The 27638-nt window shown below is 45.9% G+C and overlaps 1 protein-coding gene across 2 annotated transcripts; it reads left to right on the top strand.

Annotated features, from left to right (window-relative positions):
* The first annotated feature begins 6351 nt into the window (after nucleotides 1-6351).
* Nucleotides 6352-26408, top strand: RAB17 (RAB17, member RAS oncogene family). Of its 2 annotated transcripts, none has more exons than XM_067549802.1 (6): nucleotides 6352-6433; nucleotides 15282-15459; nucleotides 18987-19138; nucleotides 20310-20435; nucleotides 23817-23910; nucleotides 25999-26408. In XM_067549802.1, exons 1-6 carry the CDS (start codon nucleotides 6422-6424, stop codon nucleotides 26118-26120), a joined length of 684 nt encoding a protein of 227 aa, XP_067405903.1. In that variant the 5' UTR covers nucleotides 6352-6421; the 3' UTR covers nucleotides 26121-26408. The 2 variants fall into 2 exon arrangements, with proteins under 2 accessions (XP_067405903.1, XP_067405904.1); XM_067549803.1 differs by lacking the exon at nucleotides 6352-6433 and adding an exon at nucleotides 13622-13664.
* The last annotated feature ends 1230 nt before the right edge of the window (nucleotides 26409-27638 follow it).

The raw sequence follows: 27638 nt of genomic DNA, 5'->3' as shown, positions 1-27638 counted from the left end.
GAGGCAATCCCTATCCCCAATGTCTTACAATGTAGCTAGACAAAGGGATGGAGGGGAAAGAGAGTCACATCAGGTGAAGTGACTCTCCCAAAGTCCGAAAGCCAACGTGGGGCGGAACCAAGAATGAAAAACAGGTCTTCTAAATCCCAGTCCAGTGCCCTATCACCAAATAGGCCAAACACCAGAGCAATAAATACCTAGTGCTTTTTCATTGATAGAGTTCAAAGCACTTAACAAAAGAAGGTCAATATCATTAGCCCCATTTTACAGATGGGGAAGCTGAGACACAGGCAAAGTGACCTGCCCACGGTCGCCCAGCAAACCAACAGCAAGCAAAACCAGGAATACTAGGAGATTATTGCAGTAGGAGAAAGGATTTTATAATCCAGTTATTTCAATAGGTTTCCGGATGCCCACATACTTTAGAAATAAACATTTTTTCCCCATCCAATTGCCATCATATGATGGGGGAAAGAATTTTTAAAAAGGCAAGGATAAACAAAAGGAATGGATTCTAAGCACTCTGATCAGAGCTTTGCACCAGAAAGTTTCACCCCCCAGCCAGCTCCACCAGACAAGTTTTTGCCAGCATAGCTAGGTCGGTCAAGAGCATGTGAAGTTGTGATCCCTGGCAACATCGCTCTGTTGGCAAAAGCTCTTAGTGTAGATTCAGTTACACCAGCAAAACTGTGCTTTTGCCAGTATGGCTTATTGCACTTTCACCAACAGAGTTTATTTCAGCCCTCTCACGAGAAATAAGCTAAATCAAGTAAAAGCACAGTTTTGCTGACGCAGCTAGTCACACTAGGACTGCTTTGTGGGTAGTGACAAAGTATTCCTCGTGTATGCTTGGCCTGTGACGCTCGCTTCTATAAAGGGTTTGATTTTGCGTATGGACACCCAAAACTCCCCTCTAAGATCAGGAGAGATTTGGATGCTCAGAAATATAGGGTTGGGCCTCAAATACTGTGTAAAACTAACATTGCAATAGTTTCATCCTAACACTGCAATTCCGTTTAACACCGCACATGGGAAAATGCAATCACCATTGTTAAGATGAACACTTTGCAAAGTGCTTTCAGATCCTGTGATGAAAGGGAGCTGTAAGACTGGAAACAATGAAGTCTCAGGTCTAATTTGTTCAGGGGCAGATATGCAGTCTTTCCAAAATGGATGGGCAGGACTGAAATGCTAATAGTTCAATGATACTTTGAGGCCAAGTATATGGAAGTTAAGCAGCTTTTCCTATAACATGCGCTGCTATGATGTGTCTATCCCATGCCTTTGCAGTCATATTTGCCTGGCTGTCTGTTGCCTATCCCAGACACAAATTTCAAGGGATGACTCTCTGTAGTCTGAAATACTTGTTAAATAGTGCCCTCTAGTGGCGCCTGGGTGACTGTGAACTCTAAAGCTCGGGTTCTCAAAGATATTTTGGCTCCTGACTTCACAGAATCCTAGATTCCAAGGCTGGAAGGATCGCTGTGATCATCTCGTCTGACCTCCTCTATAACATAGGCCAGCCCCAAAATAATTCCTAAAGCAGATCGTTAGAAAAGCAATCCAATCTTCATTTAAAAATTACCAGTGATGGAAAATCCACCCCAACCCCTGCTAAGTTGTTCCGTTGGTTAATTACTCTCACTTTCCAATTAACTGCCCCATCTGCATCCTGTACTGTCTGCATTGTAGAGGTGCATTTCATAACTGCTCCAGTAAAGTTCGGTTGCACTCTACACATTGGAGTTGGGGGGGGGGGGGGTTGTTTGTTTGTTTGTTTGTTTTTTAAACAGGCGGAAGTTCTTCTTGAAGGAACCTGAGACTTTCAAGTCCTTGCTGTGAAACTGTCAAATTGTTGCACACAAGGGGGACCCCATGCCTTGTTCAGCTTGGATTCCCATTTACACTGTGTAGATACTTTGATTTTTTTTCTGAGCCTTTTTATGTTTGAAAGCATTCCAGTCATCCCCTTGTCCCCACATTTTCAGCCTCCTCCTGCTTTTGGGTGGCATAGATGTTGGGTAGGCATCCATACTGTATGGTGCTTATCCAAAATAAACCTCCTCACGGTGAGGCGTAGGAGTTTCACAAAGCAGCATGTTCCTACATCATCATTGCCAAAATTTGGGTTTGGATTCAAATGTGGATTTGAGGTCCTGCTGCTCCTGAAGTGTGTAGCTGTCAGAGTTGGCTTAGCCCATCACAGAGATAAAAACCAGCTGTGAAATGCATATACCAAACTCCTCTATAGTTTGGGGATAATTTGGTTATCATAGGACTATACCAGAGTGTTGCAGGAGTGCATATAGGAGGTAGAGGCAACAGTTCCTGGCTTTTGCAGATTAATGTAATCCCATGTTCAATTATAAGAGTCATTGCTTTGTAGCTATGGTTTAACCAAACCATCAGCTTTAGTCTCTGGCTTACGTTGGTTAAAAAGGTAACTGGAAGAAACAAGGGCTAGAAACCCAGCAAAGAAAAGTCTCTTGGGATCAAAGAAAAAGATAAAGTACAATTCCTCTGTAAGGTTAAGGGAGCTAAGAGCTGTGTAATCTGGAAACCAATTGAAGTGCACCACAACATTGGTCCTACAAATGAATAAGCAATGTTACATATGTGCCAGTTGATGGCACTCTTTGTATTAACTACATTCATCTACAGCTCATATACAACTCCCCTAATAAAGGGGAAGTCTACACTTGATTTTTTAGCCAAGTTTCAGGCATGTTAATTAAATACAATAATACATTTAGCATAGACAGGACACAGACGTTTGCTCCTGTTGTGTTTAACCCCCCAGGCTGCTGTCGTGGAATACATGTTTGTAGACAGGACATAGACGTTAGACTTTGCAGTCATGTGTAATTAACCTGAGGGAATACACAACCAAGATTTCAAGTGCAGACATAGCTCAGGATAAGCTTTTAACAAAAGCAGACTTTGATGTGGACATAGAGGCAAAATGAGGACAGACAGATGCACAGAATTAAGCGGCAGGCTGCAACTTTTATTAAACTTGATCACCCATCCTCTTTTATACCAGGCATTGAACTGGTTTCAGTCTGGGGGTTAGAGGGGTCCTACCACATAACCCACGTAACCCTCAGCCTGCCCCCCATGATTCAGTTCTCTCTGTAACCTAGCACCCTCCCCCTATGAGGGGACAAAGGGTGCAGCAGGGTGTGGAAGTCAGCTTGAGAGGGCCACAAGGCCTCACCCTATCACTTGAGCCCAAGGGCCCGCACCATTCATTTGTTTCTCTTAACCACCCTGGAAACTGGCTACAAGTTGCAGGGAACAAATAACTCTGCCCCAGTACCTAAGTTAGGAATGTACCTAGTATCTATTTAACCCACTGCAACTTGAAGGTGCTGTGAGAAAGGGAAGACACTTCCTAGTCCTCTGCCAGTTGGCCCATGGGAGAAAAAATTCCTTCCTGACCCCCTACACAGGAAAGACCTGCAGCATCTGTCAGGCTGGGCTCCCAGTCCTAGTTTGTGTGGGTAAGGTGGGCTGCTGGAACGGAGCCGGAAGAGACTCTATATGGCCCCTGTGCCAAGTTAAATCGTGGGAACTGGGGAATGCTGGCCAATCAGAACCTCTGTCCCCCCACTGGCCAATGGGTGCCAGAGCCTCCCAGGGGGAGGAGCTACCTATTACAATTAGGTAAGTGGGACTTGCAGAAGGGTGGAAAGTTGTTGCGACGCTGTCAAAGCTACTAAGCTGTTTCACCTGCTCAGTGCTGCTGTCCTTGGCACACCAGTGTTATCAGCACTAGCAGAGAGCACAGCCTGCTAATTCAGCAGACCTCACAGTTACTCAGAGAAAGACCACTGGCACAGCTCGGTGACAAAGGCACACTGCCAGGTTTATTGCCCTCAAGTCACAGTCCTAATGACTTGCACACATACATTAATACGGCAAGGAGCAGCTCAGTTAGCAGCAGGAGTCTCTGCTGTCCCCTCAACCACACAAAGGAATGATACAAAGGCGAGATACTCAGACATTTATAGACTGAGACAAACAATGGGGATAAACAACTTTCGTACCACTTTCCGTGTTTCATGACATCTGTTTGTTACCTCCTCTTGCTCCTGATATCTCGGACACAACATCCCTATTCACTGCTCTGGCAAGCCATCTTATCCTGTACCAGATTGGAGTGTACCTGAACTAGCCTTCTGGAATGTATTTACGTAAATATCTAGTGCTTAGTACTTCTTAGGAGTGCCTATGTTTTAGCAACACTAGCAGCAACTCAGCCAAGTTCATGTACCGGACAGTGAATTTGTAATACATGGTCTGACTTTGGTTCACAGCCTCTGGTTCAGGCCTCAGGTCCTGCGCGCGTACACACACCTGTCTTCCTTTCATCGCCGGCCTCATCGAGTTCCCCCACCTGTTGATGCAGGCGGTGGCATTTTTAACTCCTGAAACTGCGAAGTGCTTGGTAATGGAAAGGTTGAGTGCCTGGAAAGTGCCCTACTGCACCTACAATTTGGGCTTTTGTTCCACTTGGAAGGGGCATGCTTTCGGTGCCTCAAGACACAAGACTGCAAGGGCACCTCCTCTACGCAGAGGGGCTAGCCTCTGTTCTCATGGCCCATCTACACACAGACTCATACCGAAACAATAAGAATTCATGCCAGTTCAGTTATTTCGGTTCCCAACAGTGTGTAAACACACATTTCAGAAAAGAAAAAAAAAAAAAAAAGGAGCTAAATCGATTTAGCCAAGTTGGTAAAAATTTGATATTAGCCACTTTTATTCAGAAATTAGAGTGTCCATTCAATGATTTGCACCAAAAGAACCCTCTCAGTGTTAGGAAACAGATTTAGTTATGCTCGTGCAAGTTGGTGTATAGACCCTCTGTGAATTTCATGGGTGTAATTCCTCAGCACCTACAACAGAATTACTCTGCATTTCAGAGAGTATTTACTCTGCATTTACAGGAAGTCAATGAATCAGGCCCCAAATTTCACAAAATTAGCTTTAATATGTTGAGATTTTAGTTGAATTTTTCTCCAGTGAGATTTGGCTCAGCCCATAACAGAGATAAGAACCTGCTGTTTCCAGGGGTTCATGTTTTCAATTTTTTCTCCATAACCACCAGAGCTAGAAACATACTTAAAAACAAAATCCAACACATGATCACATTATTGCATGATTCTGGGAGCTGAGGCAAAGACGCCAAATGTCACGAGACTTGTGCTAAAATGGCAAGAGTTGTCCACAATGACAGCTGCTTGTTTAGAACAGCTGCAGTCCTTGCTGTCTTTCTCATTCTTGATGCAGGATATACCATTGCATTCATGTGCAATGGTTGCCTCACAACCGCTATATTAGGGTACCTAAGAGGGACAAGAGCCTTCTCTCTCTTCTTTCTCAAGCAGCTTCCAGTTCTCTGGAGTAACTAGTCATTCCTTTAACTAAAAAGGAAGCAAAAAAGTCAAAGTTTCAGTGGCTGCCTCCGCCTCGCTTGCCGCCCTCTCTGGTTCTTTGCCAGGAGCGCGGATTTACTATTCACAATCACATAGCAAGCAAAAAATATGTCCCTGCAAGTTGGAATTGCTCTGGATAGCAGCCAAAACAAAGTAATTTGAGCTCATATCTTGGCGCAAGGCCACAAACACAGCATTGATGCAGAGATGAGAAGTGACATCTAACCTCACCCATTCCTAGCCCTCCCAGGAGTGGTGAGAATACAGGCATTATTATGATCTCGGACCCTGGAGTGGGCCTATTGCATGTCTGATGTGGAGAATGCAAGGGAATTCCCTCCTCCCCCTGACTTTGCATTGAGCTCAGTAAGTCCAAGGATCAGGCCCTGAGATTTTAGAAATATTAACTTCCTGAATTCCTAGTACTACTTCCCTAAGCTAGTGCGTTCTTTAGCATATGCAGCACTTTACATGCTTTAAGCACTGACCTGGAGGATCACAATGGAAACAAGAAATCGAGGGGTGGCCGCGAAGTTTGCGGGACCAAGTGGAAAGACAAATGAATACGAAACTGTAGAAAGGAAGAAAACCAGCAGAATCACTCTCCTCAGAGTTTCACTTAAGCGTACAGGGCCCCACCCTTTAGAACAGCAGCCAGCACCGCTCACCTTGATTACAGGTTTTATGGCTCTGCGTTCTTAAAGGCAAATTAACTAGCTGAGGAATCAGCGGACCTTGAACTTTACCAAGCACTGTTGTATTTGTGTGTTGATCTTTAGGAGCAACCAGTGTGCTAGTGAAAGTACCTAGGGCTCACTGGGGAATTCCGGAGGTGCACTTTTTACTTTCTAGTTTGCTTGGATTTTGTTTGTTTCAGCACCTGCACAGCCTTACTGCTACTGCTGTTTACACCTTCCCCAGTCGCTGTCGTTTCACTGGATTGAAGAGTTCCCTCCAACCCTCCACCTAGAAGAAAAACAATGTTTAAAAAGGTGAGCTCTTCCTCTATCAATACTTGTAGAAGTGGGAGGGCAGGTTGGGGCACAGAGACTAAATCAGCAGCCCAGCAGGCTCAGACCGTGATGTGGCTTGCGTACATTTAATTTTTAAAGCAATTTTAGAGCTTCTTTGGGTAGGTTAGCAATGTGGGCACTGGAGTCCAAGGTTGCGTGTAAGTGGCCATCACTTAATCTGACTGAGACAGCAATGGCTCCTTGTTTAATTTCAGGGGACGTTCTTTTGGATCATTCATTTCCTGTTACGAGTTGAGTGCTGAACCAGTGCTAAGTACTGCACAGAGGAGACTCAAGCCCTGTCTCAAGGATCTTGTTGAGGCCAGAGTTTTGGATGTCAGGGGGGCTTGCCTGCGCCCAGCAGGGCTGGAAAGAGGGATCCATCACACAAGACACAGACATCAGGAGTCCCAAGATAATCCCACAATAAAGTGAGACTATTTCTATAACTCATTTCAGTTAGACATTTTTTTTCAAGAATAAGGGCCCAATCCCACTCTCAATGGCTTTAGTGAGAACAGATCAGGTCCTACATTGGTACAATATCATCCAAGAGTATCTTTAGGCCTTGAAAGGTCCCTTTCCCATTTATACCCTCAGATCCCAAGCTGATCTTTAGTCAAGAGTAAGCTTTAGCTTACATGATGACCATTGTGTACACTTCGCATCAGCTGTCAGTACTTCCTATGCGACTTCTGTCCATGGCACCTAAGGGGGCGATTTCCAAAGGCACTGAAGGTAGCTAGGTGCCTGACTCCCAGTGAAAATCAATGGGAGTTAGGCACCTCACTGCCATTTGTTCATTTGGAACTCTCGCTGAATCCTGAAGATGAGCTACACCATATCAGCTAAAATGTTAAAAACCAGGCACCTCAAATCAGCCTCCCAAAGTCTGCATGGAGGCATCTAAATCCCAGGGGCCTGAATTTCTACAGTGCCAAGCAGCCATGGGAGTGGCTGGGTGCTCAACATTTTCAAAACTCAGGCAGGTGCCTCAACGTGGATTTTAGGAGTCTAACTTTTGGACTCTTATTTTTCAAAGGCTTGGCCAGAGGCACAAAGGGGCTTTGGAATTAAAGAACTTTTCAGAGGCCGGGTCATCACAAGAGCCCATTTACTGGTGTTCTTTAAAGATAGGAGAGCCAACTCTGAGTAGATCAATCACAGTCTCTTTTATCATTACTCATTAACAGTAACCCATAAAACCCTGTGCATCACTACTGCGAAGTGATTAAAAACCCCCTCTTACTAAACTGCCTTCCAACCACCACGTTTCCCACAGGCTTTAATCAAACACCTGTAAAACACTTCAGCCAGCTCAAGCACAGCATAGCTGATCAGAGGCCTGGATGCAAGCAGCTCCTTCAGCAATCGTATTATCAGCAGGCAGATCAATCGGGATTTAATTTAAATCAAGCAAACACCCAACTTGCAGGAAGAATAGTTTAGCTTTGGTCAAACCCAAGTTGTTGGGCTCCGTAAGTAGGTGAAGTTTAATAGTCTGTGATAGGATCTAAGAGTCTCTTCCAGCCTTAAACCCCTATGAATTCATAGTCTGAACCTCAGTGTGCAGGCAGGCCGATTTCTGTAACAGGAATCAAATGAGAACAGCCTCCGGGCTAAAGGTTTAGCTGAGTTAAAGCTGCAGCTAAGCCTGTCCATGGGGGTCTGTGGATGGGCGCGAGTGTGTCAGAAAAAAAAAATCTGCCTCTGACCTCCAAGTTTGTATTGTTAACACACAGGATTGTGCAGCAGACAGAGGATGGGGTCATCGGCTGACCTGCTTTTCTCCCTGGTCTCTGGGAGGCTTCTCAGCCTCGCTTCATTCTGGGCACGGTCACGACTTGCCTTCGAACTGGATCTGTTCCCATCGCAGAAATCAATGGGGAGCCCTCTTCCTTCTCTTTGGGGTGCTTGTTTGTTCAGGGTCCACATCCCCAACATTGCTGCTGTTCCTAACCCTCTCCCTAAATTAATGAGTTAGCTGTTTGCAGACACAGCTTTCTGTAAAGGCTGAGGCAGCGAGATTTGTAATTTCTCTTGGCATCTAACCCCTCTTCCCTTTTAGGCTTTTATCTGCATTAGAAAACTTGCACTAGCAATGCACGTGGTATAACTAAAATCATTCTGCATGGGGCTAAAAGAATTCCAGAGCATCTAAATTTGGGTTTGCCATGAGGTAACCAGACTGATTTTCATCAGACCACTTCAAGCTTTCTAACATAACAGTTAGTTAGGCCATGGCTATTTCCACACCAAAAATAGCCAGATTTTGGGGGTGGGGGATGCCTTAGAAAGATTCCCTGATCTTTAGTTTGTCAACTCTTAATTGGCCTACTGGACAGAACCCAGAGCTGGGTCTCAAGAGACCTGGTTCTAGACCCAGCTTGGCTGCTGGATTCTGTTCCACCGGCGTGCTAGGTGATCCTGGGCAAATCACAGCCGCCCCACAAGCCTCAGTTTTCCTGATCTGTAAAGTGGGGATAATGATACTGACCTCCTTTGTAAAGTGCTTGGAGATCTACTGATGAGAAGCACTATCTAAGAGCCAGGAGTGGTTATTAATTCTGTTCCACCAGAGCTTAAACCCCAGTTGTTTAGCACAGAAAAACAGAATAACGGGGTGGGGGAACAAGAGATGATAATCCAAGCCTGGTATTGGCTAGATAAAGCTGTGTGCATAATCCATAGGTTTAATAAGATCTTCCATGACAGTAAGCAATTTGCCACCTACCTAGCCTGCATCCACACAGGGATGGGCACAGCTTGTACTAGGTTCAAACTGTCCCCTATCCCACACTGACCACTAATGGGGAAGTGAGGGCCCAGAGACCCTGTGCCCCCATTGGATCCTTCTCCTGGGACCGGGTACATCCCTTACCTCCTTGCTAAATGCCCTATATGCTGCTGGCCACCTTGAATAGCAGTTCTAGCTTAAAGGATCTCAGCTAATACCACACGCCAGGAGATGGGGTGTCTCTCTCCAGAAGGACAGCCCCAGAGAGTCCTTCTGGGGAGATGCCTTCATAGACCCTGCCCATATAGTACCCAAGCTTGTGTTTGTAATATTAATAAGCAGGGCTGGAGGCAGGGAAGAGAAGGCAAGTTTTCAGTGAAAATTTTCAAGAGGAAAAAACCAATTTTCCCAGAAATATGACTTTTTTGTTGAATCAGGAAAAAAACGTATTTTCTCCCCCCCCACCTCCATGCCCTTCCTTTTCTACAAAGAAGGAGCTGGAATGGAAAGGGAAAAGAAACGGAGGAAAAACTTGGAAGCCAGAAGTTTTTCCTTTTAAAAATACATCCCCTTTTTCTTTGTTTTGGCAAAACATTTCAAACAAAATGATAATTTCCTGCAGAAGTACTGTCTGATTTGAAAAGCTGCTTTTCTTCATGAAAGATTTTCCGTCCAGCTCTATTGACAAGTTAGTCCTGCCTATCTGAGAGAGATTACAGGTTTAAGTTAAAACATAGGTTTTGAATTTAGTGCAGAGAGAGAAAAAACCCTGATCCAGTTAAGCTGCTTCAGAGACAGATATTTTTCATGCAGACTCTTTACTTGCTGTGCAGACTGCAGCTTGCACATTTTTGCCTAACCAGAAGAAGAGATTTTGGGTCAAAATACTTACTTGAATTTGCATGTGCTGATAGGACATAAGAATGGCCACAGTGGGTCAGATCAATGCTCCATCTAGCCCAGTATCCTGTCGCAGGGACACTGGAGCATGGGGTTGCAACCTTGACCATCTTGGCTAATAGCCATAAATAAACCTATTCTCCATGAACTTATCTAATTCTTTTTTGAACATCATTATACTTTTGGCCTTCACAACCTCCCTTGGCAAGGAGTTCCACAGGTTGACTGTGCATTGTGTGAGTTAAGCCAGGTACATTACTGCATAGTTAAACAAATTTCTCTGCAGCTAGATGTGTTGCTGCTTCAGAGTTTTGTGTGTGTGAAATTGCATCAGCTGTGACAGGATGTGGTTTTGATTTCAGTTACACATGTCGGGGCGAGATCCCCAGCTGCCAAAAATCATTGCAACTCCATTGAGGTCACTAGGTCTATACCAGTTAAGACAAGCTGAGGATCTAGCCCTGGTTTTCTTCATCGGGCATGCTGGCAGAAATGATTTTGCTTTGAAGACATTTAGACAAAAGCCCAGGTCCTGACACAAATAAAACCTATAACTGCAGATACAACCATGCAAATACCTCAGAACGTGGTTTCCTTATTCAAGGGGGAGACTTATATGAGTGAAGCTGTGCATGTTGTTACAGGATTGTGCGCTTGGACAATGCAGGCAAGTGTGATTCTGTATGAAAATATTTTAATGTGAAATTACATTCCCTCCTCCCTCCCCTCCAACTGGATTTTATTTATATTTGAACACACCAAGTGAATGCTGTGCTTTGAAAACAAAGTACTAATTAAGCATTACTGTCATCACAAATACTTTTGAGCTTCCCTCAGTCACTGTGGCTTGCATGCTGTATTCCCCCAGTTCCTGAATTTCGGTTTATCTATCTTTAGGGCTTCTGTTTTTCAGGGTTTATTTTTAGTAATTTTTGAGGTCTACGTACATGTCCACAAAGCAGGGTTTTCCAGGGTGCTCTCTGATACATCATGGGAAGATTTTTTCCAGGGATGACCTAAAATTCTTGTCTAAATAGCATGTACTTGAATTTTTATGATATGTATAAAAGATGACTTGCATATTAGGTTAAGCTTTGTATCCTTGTTATTGAATCCTTGGTTTAGCATTTCGTGCGTTTGTTCCCTAGTGTGCTTTGATGAAGTACTGTTTTAAAGCATCCTAGGGAACCTTTAGTGTGAACCAGTAAGACCTACACGGATCAATTAATGTGCAACATGTTAATCTGCTTTAGAAGAAGTCACACCCCACAGCCTATGTAGACAAGCCCTTAAATACGAGTCTGGAAGCAGGTCCATTGCTTTTTTACCCAATTTGAAGTGCCTTGCACAGTCTAGGAAAATAAATACATCATTTTTCTGGAGTTGCCAATACTTTGGAGAATTGAAAGCTGCTTCCCTCCTCCTTTTCTCACTCATCTAATGAAGACGTGGCTGCATGGCTCTTGATCAAGCTTTCCAAAGGGATGGGGAATAAAAGGCAGATCCCCATATGCATTACCCACAAACCTTTAGGACGTGTCAAGAAAGACATAGAAAGTGTCAAGCCTAGAAGGAACTGGAGAGAGTTCTCAGTGAGGGATGGTATGCTTTGAAAAGACACATGGGCCTTTTCAGCCTCCTATAGCATTCACCACACACAAAGCCTAGTATATTTGTTCCTAAGGGTTAGAACCAAGGGGAACCAGTGGTTTCCTTTGCTTTGCAAAAAGCAGGATGGTGCCTGGAACTCTCCCTCTCGCCTTGGAGGAGCCCAGCTTGCTCTCCTGCCACTGGCTGAAGAAATGAAGACTTGCTAGGCAGGGGGAATATGTCGTGGGGGCAGTAAGAGATCCTTATACCTAGATGGCGAGTTTCCGAGGCTCCTAGCCAAAAGGTGGAGCAGCAGTGTCCCAGACTGGAGTCTCCTCCTGTCTCTCCCCAGGAAAATGGGAAAGAAAACCGCGCCCTTGGCTTTGGTACCCACAACTGCTGAACCACCACCAAGAGTCCCACGATTCCTGAGGACCTAAGGAATCCCCCTAAACCTGAGTCTCAGGCCTAAGATTCAACAGATCTGGGCTGTCTCCAGGTGAGCAACCGGGACAGCTTACGATGAACTCAGACACAGAGAGAATGGAAGAGAAAGATAACGGAGTACGCTGTGTGGTCCAGGGGATCAGGCACTGGATTGGGAATCAGGTGACCTAGGTCCTATTGCTGGCTCTGAACTGCTGTGTGACATCGGGCCGGTCACTTCCCCTCTGTTTCCCCAGCAGAGTAACGATAGATGGCTTGTAAAGGGATTGGAGAGTGTGGATTGCATGCCGGGTAGCAGCTGAATTTTGTTTTGTGCAAGATGCTCAGATGCCATGGTGATTAAAACCTAGATCGATGGGGGAGAGAAGGAGACGGCAGCTTAGATGGAGGAAGGGAGAAAGAAAGAAATCAGAGGGATAAACATAAAAAGACTGAGGAAGTGGTATATGCAGGTAAAGGAGAAAGTGGAGCGAATTAAGGGAAAAGGATGAAAACAGAAGACTCAGGAGAGGGAGTTTTTTAAGCTGCTGTATGGAAAGTCTGGTGCTAAGGAGACATGAGCAGGTGGGTCTTTGCAGATTTAGTTGGGTTAAAATAATTTAGATGGAGATAAAATCATGGTTCAGGCCATAAACTAACCATGAACTTGGGTGAGAAAGAAACCTCTCCTATGGGAAAGATAGTCCATGGTCACCCACTTTGTAGCAATTAGCTGTGGCCATAGTTGGAGACCGGCTACTGTTCTAAGTGGACCAGTGGGCCCATGCTGTGTGGTTATGTTCCGATGGAGATATGCACAGGTGTAGGGGAAGGAATAATACATTTTGATTCTATATGGCATTTTGCATTGTGAATGCAGTGCAGCCATCTGGAATGGTTTTGTTTAAATTCATGGCGGATTGAAATGGGAGCAAAGTCAGTGGATTTGGTACATGCTTACGGATTTCTTCTTAAGACAACTTACCAGCGGCAAGTTCTATTAAATAGCTGCAATTCACGACCTCTTGGCATTAAGTTTCTCTTCATTTTCTGCACTGTAGAAGACTTCATCAGAAACATTCGGAGGAAGATGCTAACAGCTTTCCAGTGTCAGTTTTCTTTTCATCTCACAGACTCTCCCTTCTGGTGCAGTCTGAATAATGAGGGAGGGAGAGAGAAGGGGGAACAACAGAGAAATCCCCCACAAAGTGGGATGCCTTGTTGGAGAGTTGCGTGTAGTGGTCAGAGGGTTATAGGTGGCATGACCTCTGGGGATGTTTTGTTTCTTGCATTTTCTCCAGAAGTAGCTGCCGCCGTTTAGTTTTGCTTCCTTTTTCTTCATGTCGTGGAGTTTGGGTGGCTTGAGATTGCTTTCAGATTAATTCTTCCTCATTTCCCTTTTCTGCGTCTTGTCTCCCCAGAATGCTGCAACACTACCCCACCACCTGACAGACGTCTGTTAACCCAGCCACTTGATTTGGTGAACTTCTTTTTTTTTTTTATCTGCTTGAATCATTCTCTGTCTAGGAAGACTAAATCTTTCTGTTTGTGAGCCAGGTGGGTCCATTTTCTGTACGCAGGCTGTTCTAAATGCATCTAAAACTTGATAATGGTTTACACAACCCTCAGCTCTGTCACCCAGACCCACATTAAGCTCTGGAAGGAAGTGTAAATGGGTGGACGATCACGGTACACAATTCTGATGTTTGTGTGGGCAGGTTGTCATTCAGTTAGCTCTGTATCTAGGATCAGCAGTCTTCAAAGTGAGCTGCTTCCGGTAACAATACACAGCAGCGATAAGGACACTTTCATTCAAAGCACTCTACAAAGGTGGTTATGTATTCAGGAGCAGAGACAGATTTGACAATCAAAGTTTACAAGAGGAGCCATTTAAAAAAAAGAAGTCATTTTCCCTTCTAGCTGTTTGTTTTCAAGAGGTTGCTTGTCTTTAGGGCAGCGGTTCCTAAACTGTGGGTCATGACCCCAAATGGGGTCACGCCATCAGCAGATGGGGTCGCAGCAATCATGCGTATTGGTGTCCTCCAAGCTGTCTGGGATCCCGGCGGGAAATACTTTGTTAAAATCAGGTCGTGATGACAAAACATTTGGGAACCCCTGTTTTAGGGGTTCATGGATTTGTCTGTGGCATTATTACAGCTGACTTTTGGGGCCTGTGAAACCATGGACATAGGTCCTCTTATATTTTTAAGCTAGTGCTAAGGCTCAACATAGCCTTGAAAATGTGTCCCATCTTTATAACACTAAACTCTAGAAAGATACAATTTAAGAAAAGCTATTTTCTGGGGTTAAAAGCTCAGCCAGTGATGGTTTTTCCCTCTAGCCTCCCCCATAGCCACACTTGGCCTTTGAGGCTCCTGAGACCCATAGGTGTGGGGCCAGGGAGGTTTGTGATGAGGAAAAAGACTAGATTCATGGCTGTGAATTGGGGATCCCACTTGTGAGCCCAGGGATGGTAGCTTTGGGAACATCTGGATCAAGTTTGTTCCAAAGAAGAGATGTCTCAGGAGGGAAGAACAGACTGGAGCGCTATTAACAGGGTCTTGGATAAGGACCATGGAGTGCACAGTGCTGCTACAAGATTCCACTTGATGTGACTGTGGTCACAACCACTCAGGTGGTTTGTAAACCAAGTCTCATAAGAATCATAGTGAGGTCAGCATCACTATGTTGCTCAATGGGCTGAAAAAACCCACCCACACTCCTGACTGACATCGCTATGCCACACTAACCCCCACTGCGTCTGCAGTATGTTATCAGAAGAATGCTTCTGTCGCTGTTGCTCCTGTCATTTGGGGAAGTGGTATCCTACACTTGAGGAAAAACCCCTATCATCACTGTAGGCTGCATCTAGGCCGTGTTATGCTGACGTAGCTACAGTGACGTAACTATGGCGGTACAGCCCCCGCACTGTAGATGTAGCAGTAGGATTTGACTCCCATTATGGATTCTTTTGAGCATGTCAAGCTTGATCTAGCATCTCTATTGGAACAGTGGTGGAGGAAGAATTAAACTGGTGCCATATCTCCCACTATACTGAGGGGGAAATCAAGGTACCGGGCCTAACTTTTTCGAGTGTACACAGCTACTCAGCTGAGGGCCCTGGAGCTCATTGCCAACACCTTTTGAACAGGTTTTTTTTTTTTTCTTTTGCAGAATGTGGCCCCAAGACAAATGCAGCAGGTGTGGGCAGGGCCTTCCATGGACAGGCACCACCCCCAGCAATCCTACATCTACAAGGTGGTTTTGCTGGGGTGCAGCTCCGTGGGAAAGTCAAGCATAGCCTTCCGCTATGTGAAACACGACTTCAAGGAATCTCTGCCAACCGTGGGATGTAAGTGAGCGACTGGCAGCAGTAAACTGATCATGTGATGCAACGTAAAGGGCCTGCGTCTCCCTTGCAGCAGGGTGGAGTGGGAGTAACTCTGAAATACACCCAGTGGGAAGTTAGCTTAAGTCGACCCAATCAGGCCCAGCAGAGAAGCAAGAGGAAGTCACTCTGGAAGCAGGTTTAAGAGCTTCAGTGTGAACTCCGTGGCAGCGTGGTGGTGTTATAATGGAATGGGACTGAACAGAACCACAATGTTACAGCCAGTTAGTGCATGCTTAACTGGGTTCTTGGTCTTAAGCACATGACTGACAGCTAGGAGATAAGGGAAAGTCTGGTTAAAAGGCGGTCCAAGTGGTGCAGTCTAACGTGCTCGTTTAAAAAGCTTTTCTGATGCTGCCATTTACAGCTCAATCTTTAGGCATCTGTCTAAAAAGCATTTCTGAAAAAAATCAGGCCCGATCAACTAGACGCCAGTGGCAAAGTGCCTTTGAGTTCAGGAGCAGGGAGGATCAGGCCACAGTGCAAGGCACATTTCTCCACAGCCTATATTGGAGTTACAGGGAACCACAGCTGTTAGAGATCAAGAAATCATGAATAGGAAAACAGCAGCACAGCTGTATTCATTGTGAATTTAGACTGACATCTAATGGTTACTTTCAGGTAGTGCAGCATTTAAATAGGGCTCAGCAAGGATCCCCTGATTGCAAAGCTCATGTTGTCAGCAGGGCTTTTTTTTGGTGGCATTTGAACTGAGCCTGCAGGTCTCCTCTAGCCCAGGAGACAGTTTACCATTTACTACAGACTTTCCCCTTTGTGTTCTCTCCCCCTCCGTGCTCCTCCAGCTAAGCCACCACTGTGCTCAGTTATCCATGGATTTATGCCAGTCCCAGTCATTGAGCTCACTGCAGAATTGCCACCAAGTTTTTTACTCTTGCTGTAGAAACCAACCTGGGCGCACCCTGGATTCCTAGCAACTGTGCTTCAGAGTCCGATCTCAATAGGGTTAAGAGGGAATCGCCCCCTATATAATTCCTGAATGTCAGTGAACCAGACCTAACACTGTTTTGCCCTGTTCGTGACAAGAGCACTTAACAAGTCTGCCTCCTGGATTTCCTGACGCATGAAGCTCGTCCAACAGGCCATCTTCCCAGACTCCCAGCGGCTCCACCCATTAGACAGATCCAGCCAGCAATCTAGTCAAAGCACCTCACCTTTTAGTCCAGCCTCTCCCCACTTTTAGACTCTCTCCAATGTGATCAGCATACCTGCCTTTGACGTCATTTTCATGGTGTTTAATGGACACCCACTCACACTAGAACTAGCTGATGTTTCAGCCACAGCTTTTTTCTGACAAAAAGCTGCAGATTCAGTGACACCACATTTTGTGAGTTCACGTTTGCAGTGTTGCTGTGGACATGTTTGATCCCAGAATACTGGAGAGACAAGGTGGGTGAAGTAATATCTTTTATTGGACCAATTTCTGTTGGTGGAGGGGACAAGCTTCTGAGCTTCAGAGTTCTTCTTCAGGTCTGGGGAGGAAGCTGAGTATTTAGTGGTAACACTCTGATTTCTTCCCCAGACATGTGTCGCTGGAAAGCCTGTCCTTTTCCCCAACAGAAGATGGTCCAAGATAAGATACTACCTTACCCACTTTAGTGAACCCACCATGAACTCAAATGCTTTGTTTAATAAAAACTGAAAAATAATCAAAAGGTTTCAATTTTTTGGTTTCGAATGACTTCCAAAATTCCTTTATTTTTATTTTTACAAATTTTTAAAATGGTCAAAATTGAAACAAAATGTTTCATTTGACTCAGAATGAAATTTCTCTCCACTTAGAGTCATCAGATCTTTGAAACATTTCATTTTGTGTTGGGCTTCAATTTTTTTGGACTTTTCTAATTCCCAACCAACACCAAAAAACCCCAAACCACCTTTATCTGCCCAGTTCTGCCACGCACTCCCAACATCAGATCCCTACTGAAATGAACCTTTTGTAACACCAATGGAAAACAGCTTGTGTCTGTTCAGTTTTTATTGGAGAGGTCGACACATGGTCACAACTTTAGGAAGTTTTGCAAGCATACAGACCCTGGTATGAGCTAGAGAACCCATTGATGTTCGTGGGACTGATCCTCATCTGTTATATACCAACTTCAATAGAGGTGTGCCGGTTTACATAAGCCAAGGATCTGTCCCCAGGTCTTTACTTCAGACATGGATGGAAAGACACCTTTCTTCCTGTTTTACAGAAGAATCTTGACCTTTGCCAGGAGAGGGTGAAGGGAGGGATCTCCCACTCTTCCACACATGCCAGGCAGTCATGGTACCTATACCAAGGAGCATGGGGTCATTTGCATATATTAACCGGCACTTGGAGAAGGATTCTGTCCAGCTCCGCTGGAGAGGTTTGGCTCTGTACTGCCCCAACCTATCTCAAGCCCCCATATGTATTAGACAATATGGCCCTTAACAGACGCTTCTGCCTACCTACTGCGCGCATGCACACATTTGACTTGCTATAGTGTTTTCAGTCCAAGGATCTTCGAAAGTTTCACAGACATTTGCTGGCTTTCACAGCACACCAGGGAGGTGGATTTTAACGAGACCCATTTTCCCTCTGGGCAAGCTGAGGCAGAATGATTAAGGGCTGAACTGAGACTTGGCCAACTCATTTGCCTAGGAGAGTGTTGCAGAGCAAAGGCCTCACTCCCATCTTTACATCTCTGGGCCAGGTGTGCAGAAGTCAACGTGCACCTGTCACTTCCCTAGAGCAGGCAGACAGGGTGAGCAGGCATGGCCTTGGCGCCACCCCCGCTCACTGGCCAGCATAGCCCAGCCAGTTGTGGGGTAGGGCTGCTGGCATGGGTTAACTGCAAGTTGCTGCCCTCTCAGAGCAAAGAAAACACAGGGAGAGAGTGGTAGTTTGGAAGTGTCTGAGGCACAGCACCTCCCTGGAGTTACTCCAAAGACAGTGCTGCTTATGTATAACCAGGGCCGTGCTTAAAGTTCACTCGAGCCTTAAGTGACTTGCCCAAGGCCATTCAAATCAGTGTCAGGGAGATTATAGTATTTATATTACAGCAGCACCCAACAGGGGCCAGGCACCGCACAGATGGATTACAACTCGAGACTCCTAATTTCCACCTTTCCATCACATTTCCTCTGACTAGACAGCTGCAAAAGCAAAGCTCACTGATGCCCCTAATTTTGATCATCCGTCAGCCCTGCTGAAGTTAGGCACACTGCTGTTATTGGGTAGCACCAATTCACCAGCATGTTTATTACATGTTACTTTTGGTACGGGGGTGGAGTTTTAATTCTCTCTCTCATCCGCACCATTCCCCCCCCTCCCGCCCCAATCTCCAGCTGGCTTTAACTTGCTCTCTTTCTAAGAGTGCAATAAACCCTCTCCAGCTGAATCTTGACACCCGTCTCTTCACACAGGTTAGAGCAGATAAAGGTTAACAACTAATAAAGGTGCATGCTATGGCCTTCTCAGTGAGCTGTCCCCTCTCTGTTGCTATCAGGTTCTTTCTTCACCCAGCTGGTATGCTTAGAGACTGCCACGATTAAGTTGGAGATCTGGGACACAGCAGGCCAAGAGAAGTACCATAGCGTTTGCCATCTTTATTACAGGGGGGCCAATGCTGCTGTTCTCGTTTATGACATTGCCAAACAGGTAAGACAAGCGATGGCTCGTTCTTCCTCCTCTCTATCCCCAAAGAGTTTGCCTTTAACCTTCCAAAATATTCAGACCGAATCTTGATAATGCAGCCACACCGCTGCATTACACTAGTTACAGGGTAGGGTAGCTTGCCAATGCCTCGCCAAACATTTCAACCAAAACTTTTCCCGATGCACATGTCACGTAAGGGCTAATTTGTGGATAGGCTAAGCCTTCGTCTTCTGGTGAAGATGTTCGAAGCCACGCTGAGGACTGCTGCAGACATTTTACTTGCAGTGGACAATAAAAGCGCATGCAACAAACCATTGAAGAAGCTGTATGGAATCATAGAATCCTAGGTTTGCCTGCCCCATACAGTTCAGTGTGAACAGGAACAAAACCACCATGGGGTGGTGCATTAAGGGCAGAGCATGTGCCAGTTTAAATGGCTGACTTCCCCCCCCAAAACCAAGATTTCTTTATCTTCCACTACCTCCCAACCCTACCCACCCCAACAGCCAAGTAAGTGGGGGAGGAGCATCACTAAGTGCTATTTTTCCCCCTAGTTTCACTCCCAGATCCCTTGACTTCAAGGATGATATGGTAATAAAGATTAAATGCATCTATTAGTTGGCTTACACTAATGTCCATTTCTGTTGGACTGTTCCAGGGTGATGTGTGGCATGATTTCCCACTACATTTTGCATGTCTTTTCCCTTTTACTGGTAACATGCCACAAATGGCCATAAACAACAAATGCAACACCAAGGGCCATATGCCTATATTACTGTCACAGAGGGAGGGGACCGTATGCTACTGTGGAATAACCATCTGAAGACATCTCGCCATAACAGAACTTTATGGAAGAGATAGACCAAGCTTTTAAGAATCCCTGCCCCATCACAAAAAGAACTAAGTCACTTCAGCTGATCATCTGTAAAATGGGTCTATAACCCATGGGAGATCCATGAGTGTTGGGTCATGTCTCATGGAGAAGTCCTCCTCCATGGACTTTGAGAAAGGAAGAAGTACCATTTAGAGCCTGTTCCATGCTGAATAGCCTTCCTACCACATAACCCATTTTTGTCTACAGTTTTTAGCCTACACTTGGCCAATCTGCTTTGGGCTATGTGACAGCTCCTGAGTACCTGTCGATTTATTGTCTGCCTGTCTCTCACCTTTTCAGGAAACTTTTGCGAGAGCAAAGATATGGTTGAGGGAATTAGAAAAGGAATTTCTTCATGATGAGATAGTGATCGTTTTAGTTGGCAATAAGACAGATCTTGCAGCTCAGCGGGAAGTCACATTTGAGGTAAGTGGCATCATTGCAGATAGAGTAAGAGTTCAGCACTTGTCATGTTACCTTTTTCAAAAATGCCACTGCAGCATCCGCACGGAGTGCTGTACTTTAGGCTTTCACACTGAATAATTCAGAAGTAAAGGTTTCGGCGAATGTGGTTCTCCTAGCAGCAAGCAATGTAGCAAGATCCTGTTGTGTGACAGGGCTATTAAGAGGAGGTAATTAATCCTATCTTGCCCTTTGTTTCGGCTCCTAACTTTCTAGGATCTTAGAAACTTTCCTGAGCCATTGTGGGTTTGTTCAGAGGATTCACAGTGTGCATAGGTAGGCTTTTATTGTCCCTTTGTGTAGCTTTACATTTAGGTCTTGTCTACACTAGCCCTTATGCCAGCAAAACTTTTGTGGCTCAGAGGTGTGAAAAAACCCCACCCCCCCGAGTGACAAAAGTTTTGCCGGCATAAGGACTAGCATAGACAAGGCCTTAGATACTCTTGGCGCAGTGGACAAAGTCTGTCAGAAATGGTAGAATCCTTTCAAGCAGTGCACAGTAAGAGAGTCCTCTCCATTGCTATAGATCGGCTCATTCACCTCTAGATACAGGTGGACAAATCACAGTGAAACTGTGCTGAGAACCACTGACACAAGTTACCCTCGGTTTTAAAAAGCAACTTTCAAGTGCTTTCATGGCTCCCGTGCAATTGTTTGACTTGTCATTAAATGCCATCTCGGCCAGGCAACCAACTATTGCTGGTCCCTTGTAACTTAAAACACGTTTCGTTGCAGGTATAAAAGACTCATCTATATATTGAACAACTCCCTGAAGAAATAAATAGCTTAGGTCAATAGGAGTAATTCTCATTCCAGCAGTCTGGTTGCTACCTTCCCTGCAGTCACACCTGGTGAGATGACCGCACCATACCCCCAGACCCAAATTTCCCCCAAGCCATATGCTCCAAACCATCAGCCCTCTCCTGGAACACTCAGAGAAAAAAAAAAGGTTTGTTTGCTCCCTTAAAGGGACAGAACCCAATAGCTTGCCACAGTAACTGGAGTTACTGTTCACTTTAAATCAAACACAGCACTAGGCCCGTTTATATTGGAAGGTAAAACAGGTTTATTAATAAAGGAGAGAGGATTTTAAGTGAGTTCAAGGCTAGAATTAGAAATAGTTACCAACGAAAGGGAGAAATGCTAAGGCTTAACAAAAGTACTGTCTTGGTTCAGGGTAAGAGTGTAACATGACCTTCCAGCAAGATGACGGGCAGACCCATCTGGGCATGATCAACCTCAAAGCCTGAAGTGCTCAGTTTCTTTGTCTTTAGGTGAAAGATCTTTGCCTAAGCAAGTTTCTCACCTAAATTCAGTTTCTAGAGACTTCAACTCCCCCCACAACCTATGGGTTGAAGGCCCCATCTTTCTCAGCTTGCAACAGCTCTGGCTTCTTGTATCTATCTAGTGATAGATAAATAGGGGTTCTCTGCCCCTCCCCTTATAGTCCAGCAAACTTTTGAAAGGTGCATTCCCCAAAGCTCATTGCCCTTGCTTCGAGTAGCTGGAAGGCTTCCTCGGCGGGTGGGGGGGGAAGAGAACGGGGGAGGGGAACACAGGCCCACCCAACTCCACTGCCTCCCAGCACAGGGCCCTATCAGTGGCAAAGAGACTCTGCCACTGAGTCAGCGGGGCTCCAGTCATAACACGCTGACACTGAGGCAACCACAAGCTCAGTCAAACTATAGTCGGCTGCCCCTGGGTTACTTCCTCCCACCCTGAACCCGGGTACCTGCAGCCAGGGGTCTTCCTCTGAGTCGCTGGGGTAGATGGCGAGCGTGAGTCCCATGAGTCCCTCACCGGCAGCCGGCGGCAGGTCCGGGAACTCTTCGGGGCCGTCAGCGGAGGGCAGCTCCTCCAGGTCACAGGGTCTCTTCACAGCTACTAGGGCTTGGCCGCCTGATCCAGTCTCTAGAGCCCAGTGGCCCTTCCAAGTCACTAGGGCCCATTGACCCTATCCGGTCACTAGGGTCCAGTGGCCCGGGCAGGCTTTGGAGGCTCCGGTCAGTGGGGTGTTTGTTCCGCATAGCCACAGGGTCTGAATCAGGCCCAGACCGCAGCCTCGGGGAAGGCATGTCCTTCTCTGGCAGCAGCTTCCCCTTGACTGAGCTCTAAGCCTGCCTTTTGTACTTCTCCTTCCTGTCCTGTCCCTGCCCCTCTGCTCCCCAGGGTATTTGGCCTGAAGGGCCCTGATCTGCCCAGCAGGGGTGTCGCCACCCTTCCTCAGGCCCAGGCTCCGAGGAAGGCCACAGTGCCTTCCTACTGTCTGGTACAAACCAAGCCATCTGCAAGGATTGTGCATTACCACCACGTGGGCCAGTGCGTTTTAACACTGTTAGATCACCAAGTGGTTCCCACTGGCCCCTCAGCCAGGATTGCTTCCATTCAGAGAGCATGTTCCCCAGAATTCAACACTGTCGCAATGCCTTTAGCCACAATAGAGAAAACAAGCCTGGCCTAGACAGTTTGGCTGCAACGGTGTGAATAGACTGGAAGGAACTTCCTGTTTTCCCAGCTCACACTGTCTGCCTAGATGCTAGAGAAAGGCTTTGTAGCAGAATCTGTTGGAATGCAATGGTGGCTCTCTCATTGGTACACCCCGCTCTTCAGAAAGGTGGGGAACTACGTCAATGTAAAGCAAGGGCTTGTCTGCCCTAGAAGGGCACAGTTCTAGTGTGCACTTGTGTGTTGTGCCCTGATTGGCTCATAAGGTCCCGTTGGCATGCATGAAGCGTTCCCTAGCACACGTCACTGTATGACACACAGGCCAGTTAATGCCAAACACACTAGAATGTGCCCCCCTCCGGTGCAGATGAATGCACCGGGCCAACAGGTGCTAAGTATTAAGGCTCCCTTGTACATAATTTGACAGTGCAGTCGTTGTAGCTAATGATGGGGGCATATGACCCTAAGGCAGTTCACAGCATCCAGCTTAGTTTTGTTCTAGAGCCGCCTTTGTGAATAGCTGGAGATTTCTGGACGCTCCCCTTCTGACTTCTCAGCCACTAGTCATACAGGGCAAGTTGCTACACTAGTGTGTGTGTGTCTGCTCCAAGCTCAGGAATCTCTCTGCAGGTTGACACCATGCACCCTGTCCGCTCTGCCCTGCCTGCAGCAAGTAATCACAATTTCTGCGCAGGAGAGGAAGGTGCAGGGAGAAGCTGTGTCTCTCTTCCTGTTATCAGGCCTAAGGACAAGATCGAGAACCCAGTAAATGGAGCCCTTATTCCCACCATCTTCCAGGAGGGGTTACAGAGGGGCACTTACCAAGCTGGATGTGAGTACAGTGCAGAACACACCTAAGTCCACTTTGAAATAATCCTGCTTTTGTACTCCCCCAACTAGGAGGCGGAGGCATTTGCAAAGAGCAAAAGCTTAATGTACATGGAAACATCGGCAAAATCCAACTACCAAGTGACTGAAGTCTTTATGGCCATCGGTAAGTTCCAAGTGAAAAGCTGCTGTACACTTAGTGCTAGAGCTGTTGAGGTCCGGGCCCGCTCTTTGCCATCCCAGTGGCAGCACAGCACTGCCTGTCTCCTCCCAGTTACTCCAGGGGCAGCTAGGGTGGAGTCATTTGACCTGAAGAGGGTCAGGAATTGGATGGAAAGTCTTTATTGCAAATGCAGCTGCACATTGCTCCTAGGCATAGACAAGGGGTGACTAGACACATGCTTGTCTGTGAATCCTGACAGCTGACAGATCCAGGCTGCACCGTCCCACAAAACTTCTGAAAAGCGAGCTTCTAGAGTGTTTCTGCCTTTGCTATTGGGGCGAGGGGGGTACTTATCAAGCGACGAACAGAGGAAGGCTGGATGCCCAGGTTGGACAAGTACTGAATCTAAGCTCATGGGATATGCTTCAGCTGTCAGTCCCTTAGGCATAAGGGAAGAGGGTAGTTCCTCCACCCACACTTTGGAATGCCAATCGCTGGCCCCTTGATTCCTCATTGCCACTCCTAGAGGATCTCTTCACTCCCCTTGGCCCCAGTATCGTTCCCCAAGCGAAACAAGCCATGTTTCTTCCCCACCCCCCACCCCCAATCAGGCCAGAGATCCAAGGCCTCACCCAAGCTGGAAAACAAGAGTCTTCCTGACTCCTTCTTCCTTAGCATGTAGGATATAACCCTCAACCAGGTTAGAAAACAGAGCCAGATGCTCTGAGTCAGCCTTGCTTGGTTGGGCTGGCCCAGAGTCTTTGGGGTTTCTTCTTCCTTCAGAGGACATATCCAGCCCCCTCCAAGGGCCAGTGATGCCCAGAGATAATCCAGAGTTGTCAGTTCTCCCTTCACGTGACTGTCTGACTACTTCCAAGCCACTAACAAAGCTGGTTTCATGGCAGGCTAGCCTGAGCCAGTGCTTTGTAGTTCTCCTGGCTAGCTGTTTCTCCCCCACATGTAAACCTGGGGCTCCATCTCACCCGTCTTTCTTAACCTTCTGGGCTCTCAAGGCATAGCCTGTCTCACAGATGTTAGCCAGCTGATCCTGTGTTACCAGATGGGGAATCTTAAAAGTGGACGTCCCCAGCTTGAACTTGCATTGGAATATAGAGCAGCCAGTTAGATGGCACCAGTGACGGCTCTTGTCTGTGGCTATTAAGGAGATCATTTGGAGAAAGCTCTAGAATAATCGGGTACAACAACAGCAGCAGATTCTGCCTACAGCAGATCATGACCAGTAATAAATTCCCAATAGATATTCTTGCACCTGGAGAATGCCGGCCGTTGTTTGATAGTGGCAATTAACACCCATCACGTGCCAATATCAAGTTACTTTTTCCTACTTCTAGTTCCTTTTTCTAAGAATGTCACTAATACACAGAGAGACATGATTTGCATGCAGCCCTTGTGTTTTATAACGGGATTTCCTACAGCCCACTTGTGCAGTACGTTTACTGTCATGTGAAGTTTGCTGGGGATGTACATGATATTCAGGTACAATGGGATCTGTAGATGTTCTAGGGCAGGGAATGAAGAGAGGTGTATAGGAGAGTCCTAAGGGAAATGACCCTTTTCCAGAAAAAATGAAGGTTCATAAAGAAAACTCTGAATGGGAGTTTGTTAGAGAGTAAGCGTAGGAGTCATGAGACCCACACGGTTCTTGGCCTGAGGTTAAAAAATAACTTAAAATGCAAACTTCATTTAAATACATCAACTTAAAGGGACAGATCCCAAGGCCCAGCCAAATAGTGCAGGAGGGAAGGAGACGGTTGCTCTAAATCTCCTTTACCTTGCTCTGTTGCTTGCTGTGGGTCAGTCTGTGGCATAAATTGAAACAGCCCTTGGGCTGCTCTAAGTTTCACCAACAGGAACAGTCATCTAGGGCCCATGCTGCTGGGTGGGAACTGGTCTGCTCTGATCACACCCCCAGCCTATTCTTGATGGGAGGCGGACACATCAGGGGAACCCTGAACAGCCGAGAAGTTGCCCTGACAAAGCCAGAGCAGGGGCTGAGGACGTAGCACAAAGCATTAGCACAAACTTCAGTGGAGAAGAAGAGAGAATTTCTCATTCTGAGTTTCTTCACAGCCCAAGAGTTATTGAAACAGGAACAACAGAAGGAATCAGCCCTTCAGCCTCAGAGCTGGAAGAAGTCACGCGTGGATCTGCAAGAGCCAAGCAGTCAGACTAAGAAGTGCTGCATGAACTAAAGTGCGTTTTTATTTCGGGGGAGGGAAGGGATGGCAGCCCTATGCATTGTGTCAAGTGCTGTCTTTGCCAAGGTAGCATGGATCCTAGGCAGCTTGTGTGTCAGACTGATTATTGCTTTTTTTTTTTTTTTTTTTTTTTAAATGGTCAGTGTTTGATCGAAGAATTGCATGAAGGAAGAACTGTATGAGAGATTGCAGAGTGCAAAGGACCTGAAAAGCATTGCAAATCTCCTCTCATGGTGTTTGTTCAGTGTTATCATTATACAAGAATGCAATGTAAAGTATCTTCATGAATAAAACAGCAAAAAGGAGCAGTCTTTCTCTCCGCCTCCCCTCCTTTTGCAAATTCTAAAAAACTTCTATAGACACAGTTAACATTAAGGCCAACCAGTCATGAAATGCATGACATGGAATGCCCAGAATATGCGGATCAAATTTAACATTGCTGTAGCAACTCTATAGCAGTATTATCAACTCATGGTTTTGTCATGAGTCTTGTGACTTTTGGGGCATTTCTTAAAGCCCCAGCTGCTGGAGTCAAGTGATCACTTGAGAAACTCTGTTTTTGTTTAAAAAAACTCTCTGGCCCTCATGGTTGCGGAGAAAACTGAACATGAAGCAAGAGCGCACTAAAGGCCCATAACCCAGATTACAGATAAGGAGAATATAAACATTATTATTTAAAATCTCATGAATTTTTTTTGGGGGGCTGAGGTAGAGGAGGGCTGATTTTTTATTTGAGTACTTAGGCTTGACAATACTGCAGAAGAATAGATTTAATCAAGAAATAAATCAGGGCCTGATTCTCTTCAACCTTGCACAATTGCAAAACTAAAGCTAGTGGAGTTATACCGGTGTAAATAAGAGAATCAGACCTTCCGACTTAGGCCAGATCTACACTAGAAAGTCTCTTGCAGGTATAGTAATGCTGCAACCACACGAGAAGGGTTTGCCAGGATGCTACCCCTGCAAACCTTCTTTTGTAGACTAGGCGATAATCAAGTTTTGTCTTGCGCTTGTCAGGTAAACAGTTTACGAACATATCTAACCTTGTTCATTTCAACCCAGTTATTTGTGAACTGGTCACAGATGCCTCAATGCTTAGGGCATGTCAAGATTCAAAAATCATCTGAAACCATCTGAAAAGAAGCAGTAGTTTTAACATGGTACTCAGCGGTAAAAGTAACTAATCACATTTAGAAAGTGCAGCGGCTCATTTCAGACACTGCCACTGTAGCAGATACCAGCAAGTCTCTGCTGTTTTGGGACAGTGAATCAGCCTCTCCTACACATACGCTTACAACGTGTCATACGATCTCACCTCTAGACTTGCTGTTGCTTATCCACATCATCACGCACAAGACAAATTCATCCCTGGTGTAACTTTGCAGAGTTCAATGGTTGAAGTCTGTCCCATGGACTCAGTTTGGGCTGAACCTAATAACTTTGCTTCCATGGAGGTGGGCCTACAATTAGCTATAACAAAAGGCAGCTTCCTCACACTGAGATGCTGCATCT

Source organism: Emydura macquarii, unplaced genomic scaffold (assembly GCF_026122565.2).
Source record: "Emydura macquarii macquarii isolate MOO-44397 ecotype Brisbane River unplaced genomic scaffold, CSIRO-AGI_Emac_v2 contig_1253, whole genome shotgun sequence".
Taxonomy (NCBI): domain Eukaryota; kingdom Metazoa; phylum Chordata; order Testudines; family Chelidae; genus Emydura; species Emydura macquarii.
The sequence above is the reverse complement of the archived record's forward strand: the minus strand, read 5'-3'. Positions and strand labels throughout refer to the sequence as shown.

Coding starts and splice junctions, on each gene's coding strand:
- RAB17 (XM_067549802.1), top strand. Junction 15,460..18,986: donor ATCTCTGCCAACCGTGGGAT/GTAAGTGAGCGA, acceptor TGTTGCTATCAG/GTTCTTTCTTCACCCAGCTG. Junction 20,436..23,816: donor AGCGGGAAGTCACATTTGAG/GTAAGTGGCATC, acceptor TCCCCCAACTAG/GAGGCGGAGGCATTTGCAAA.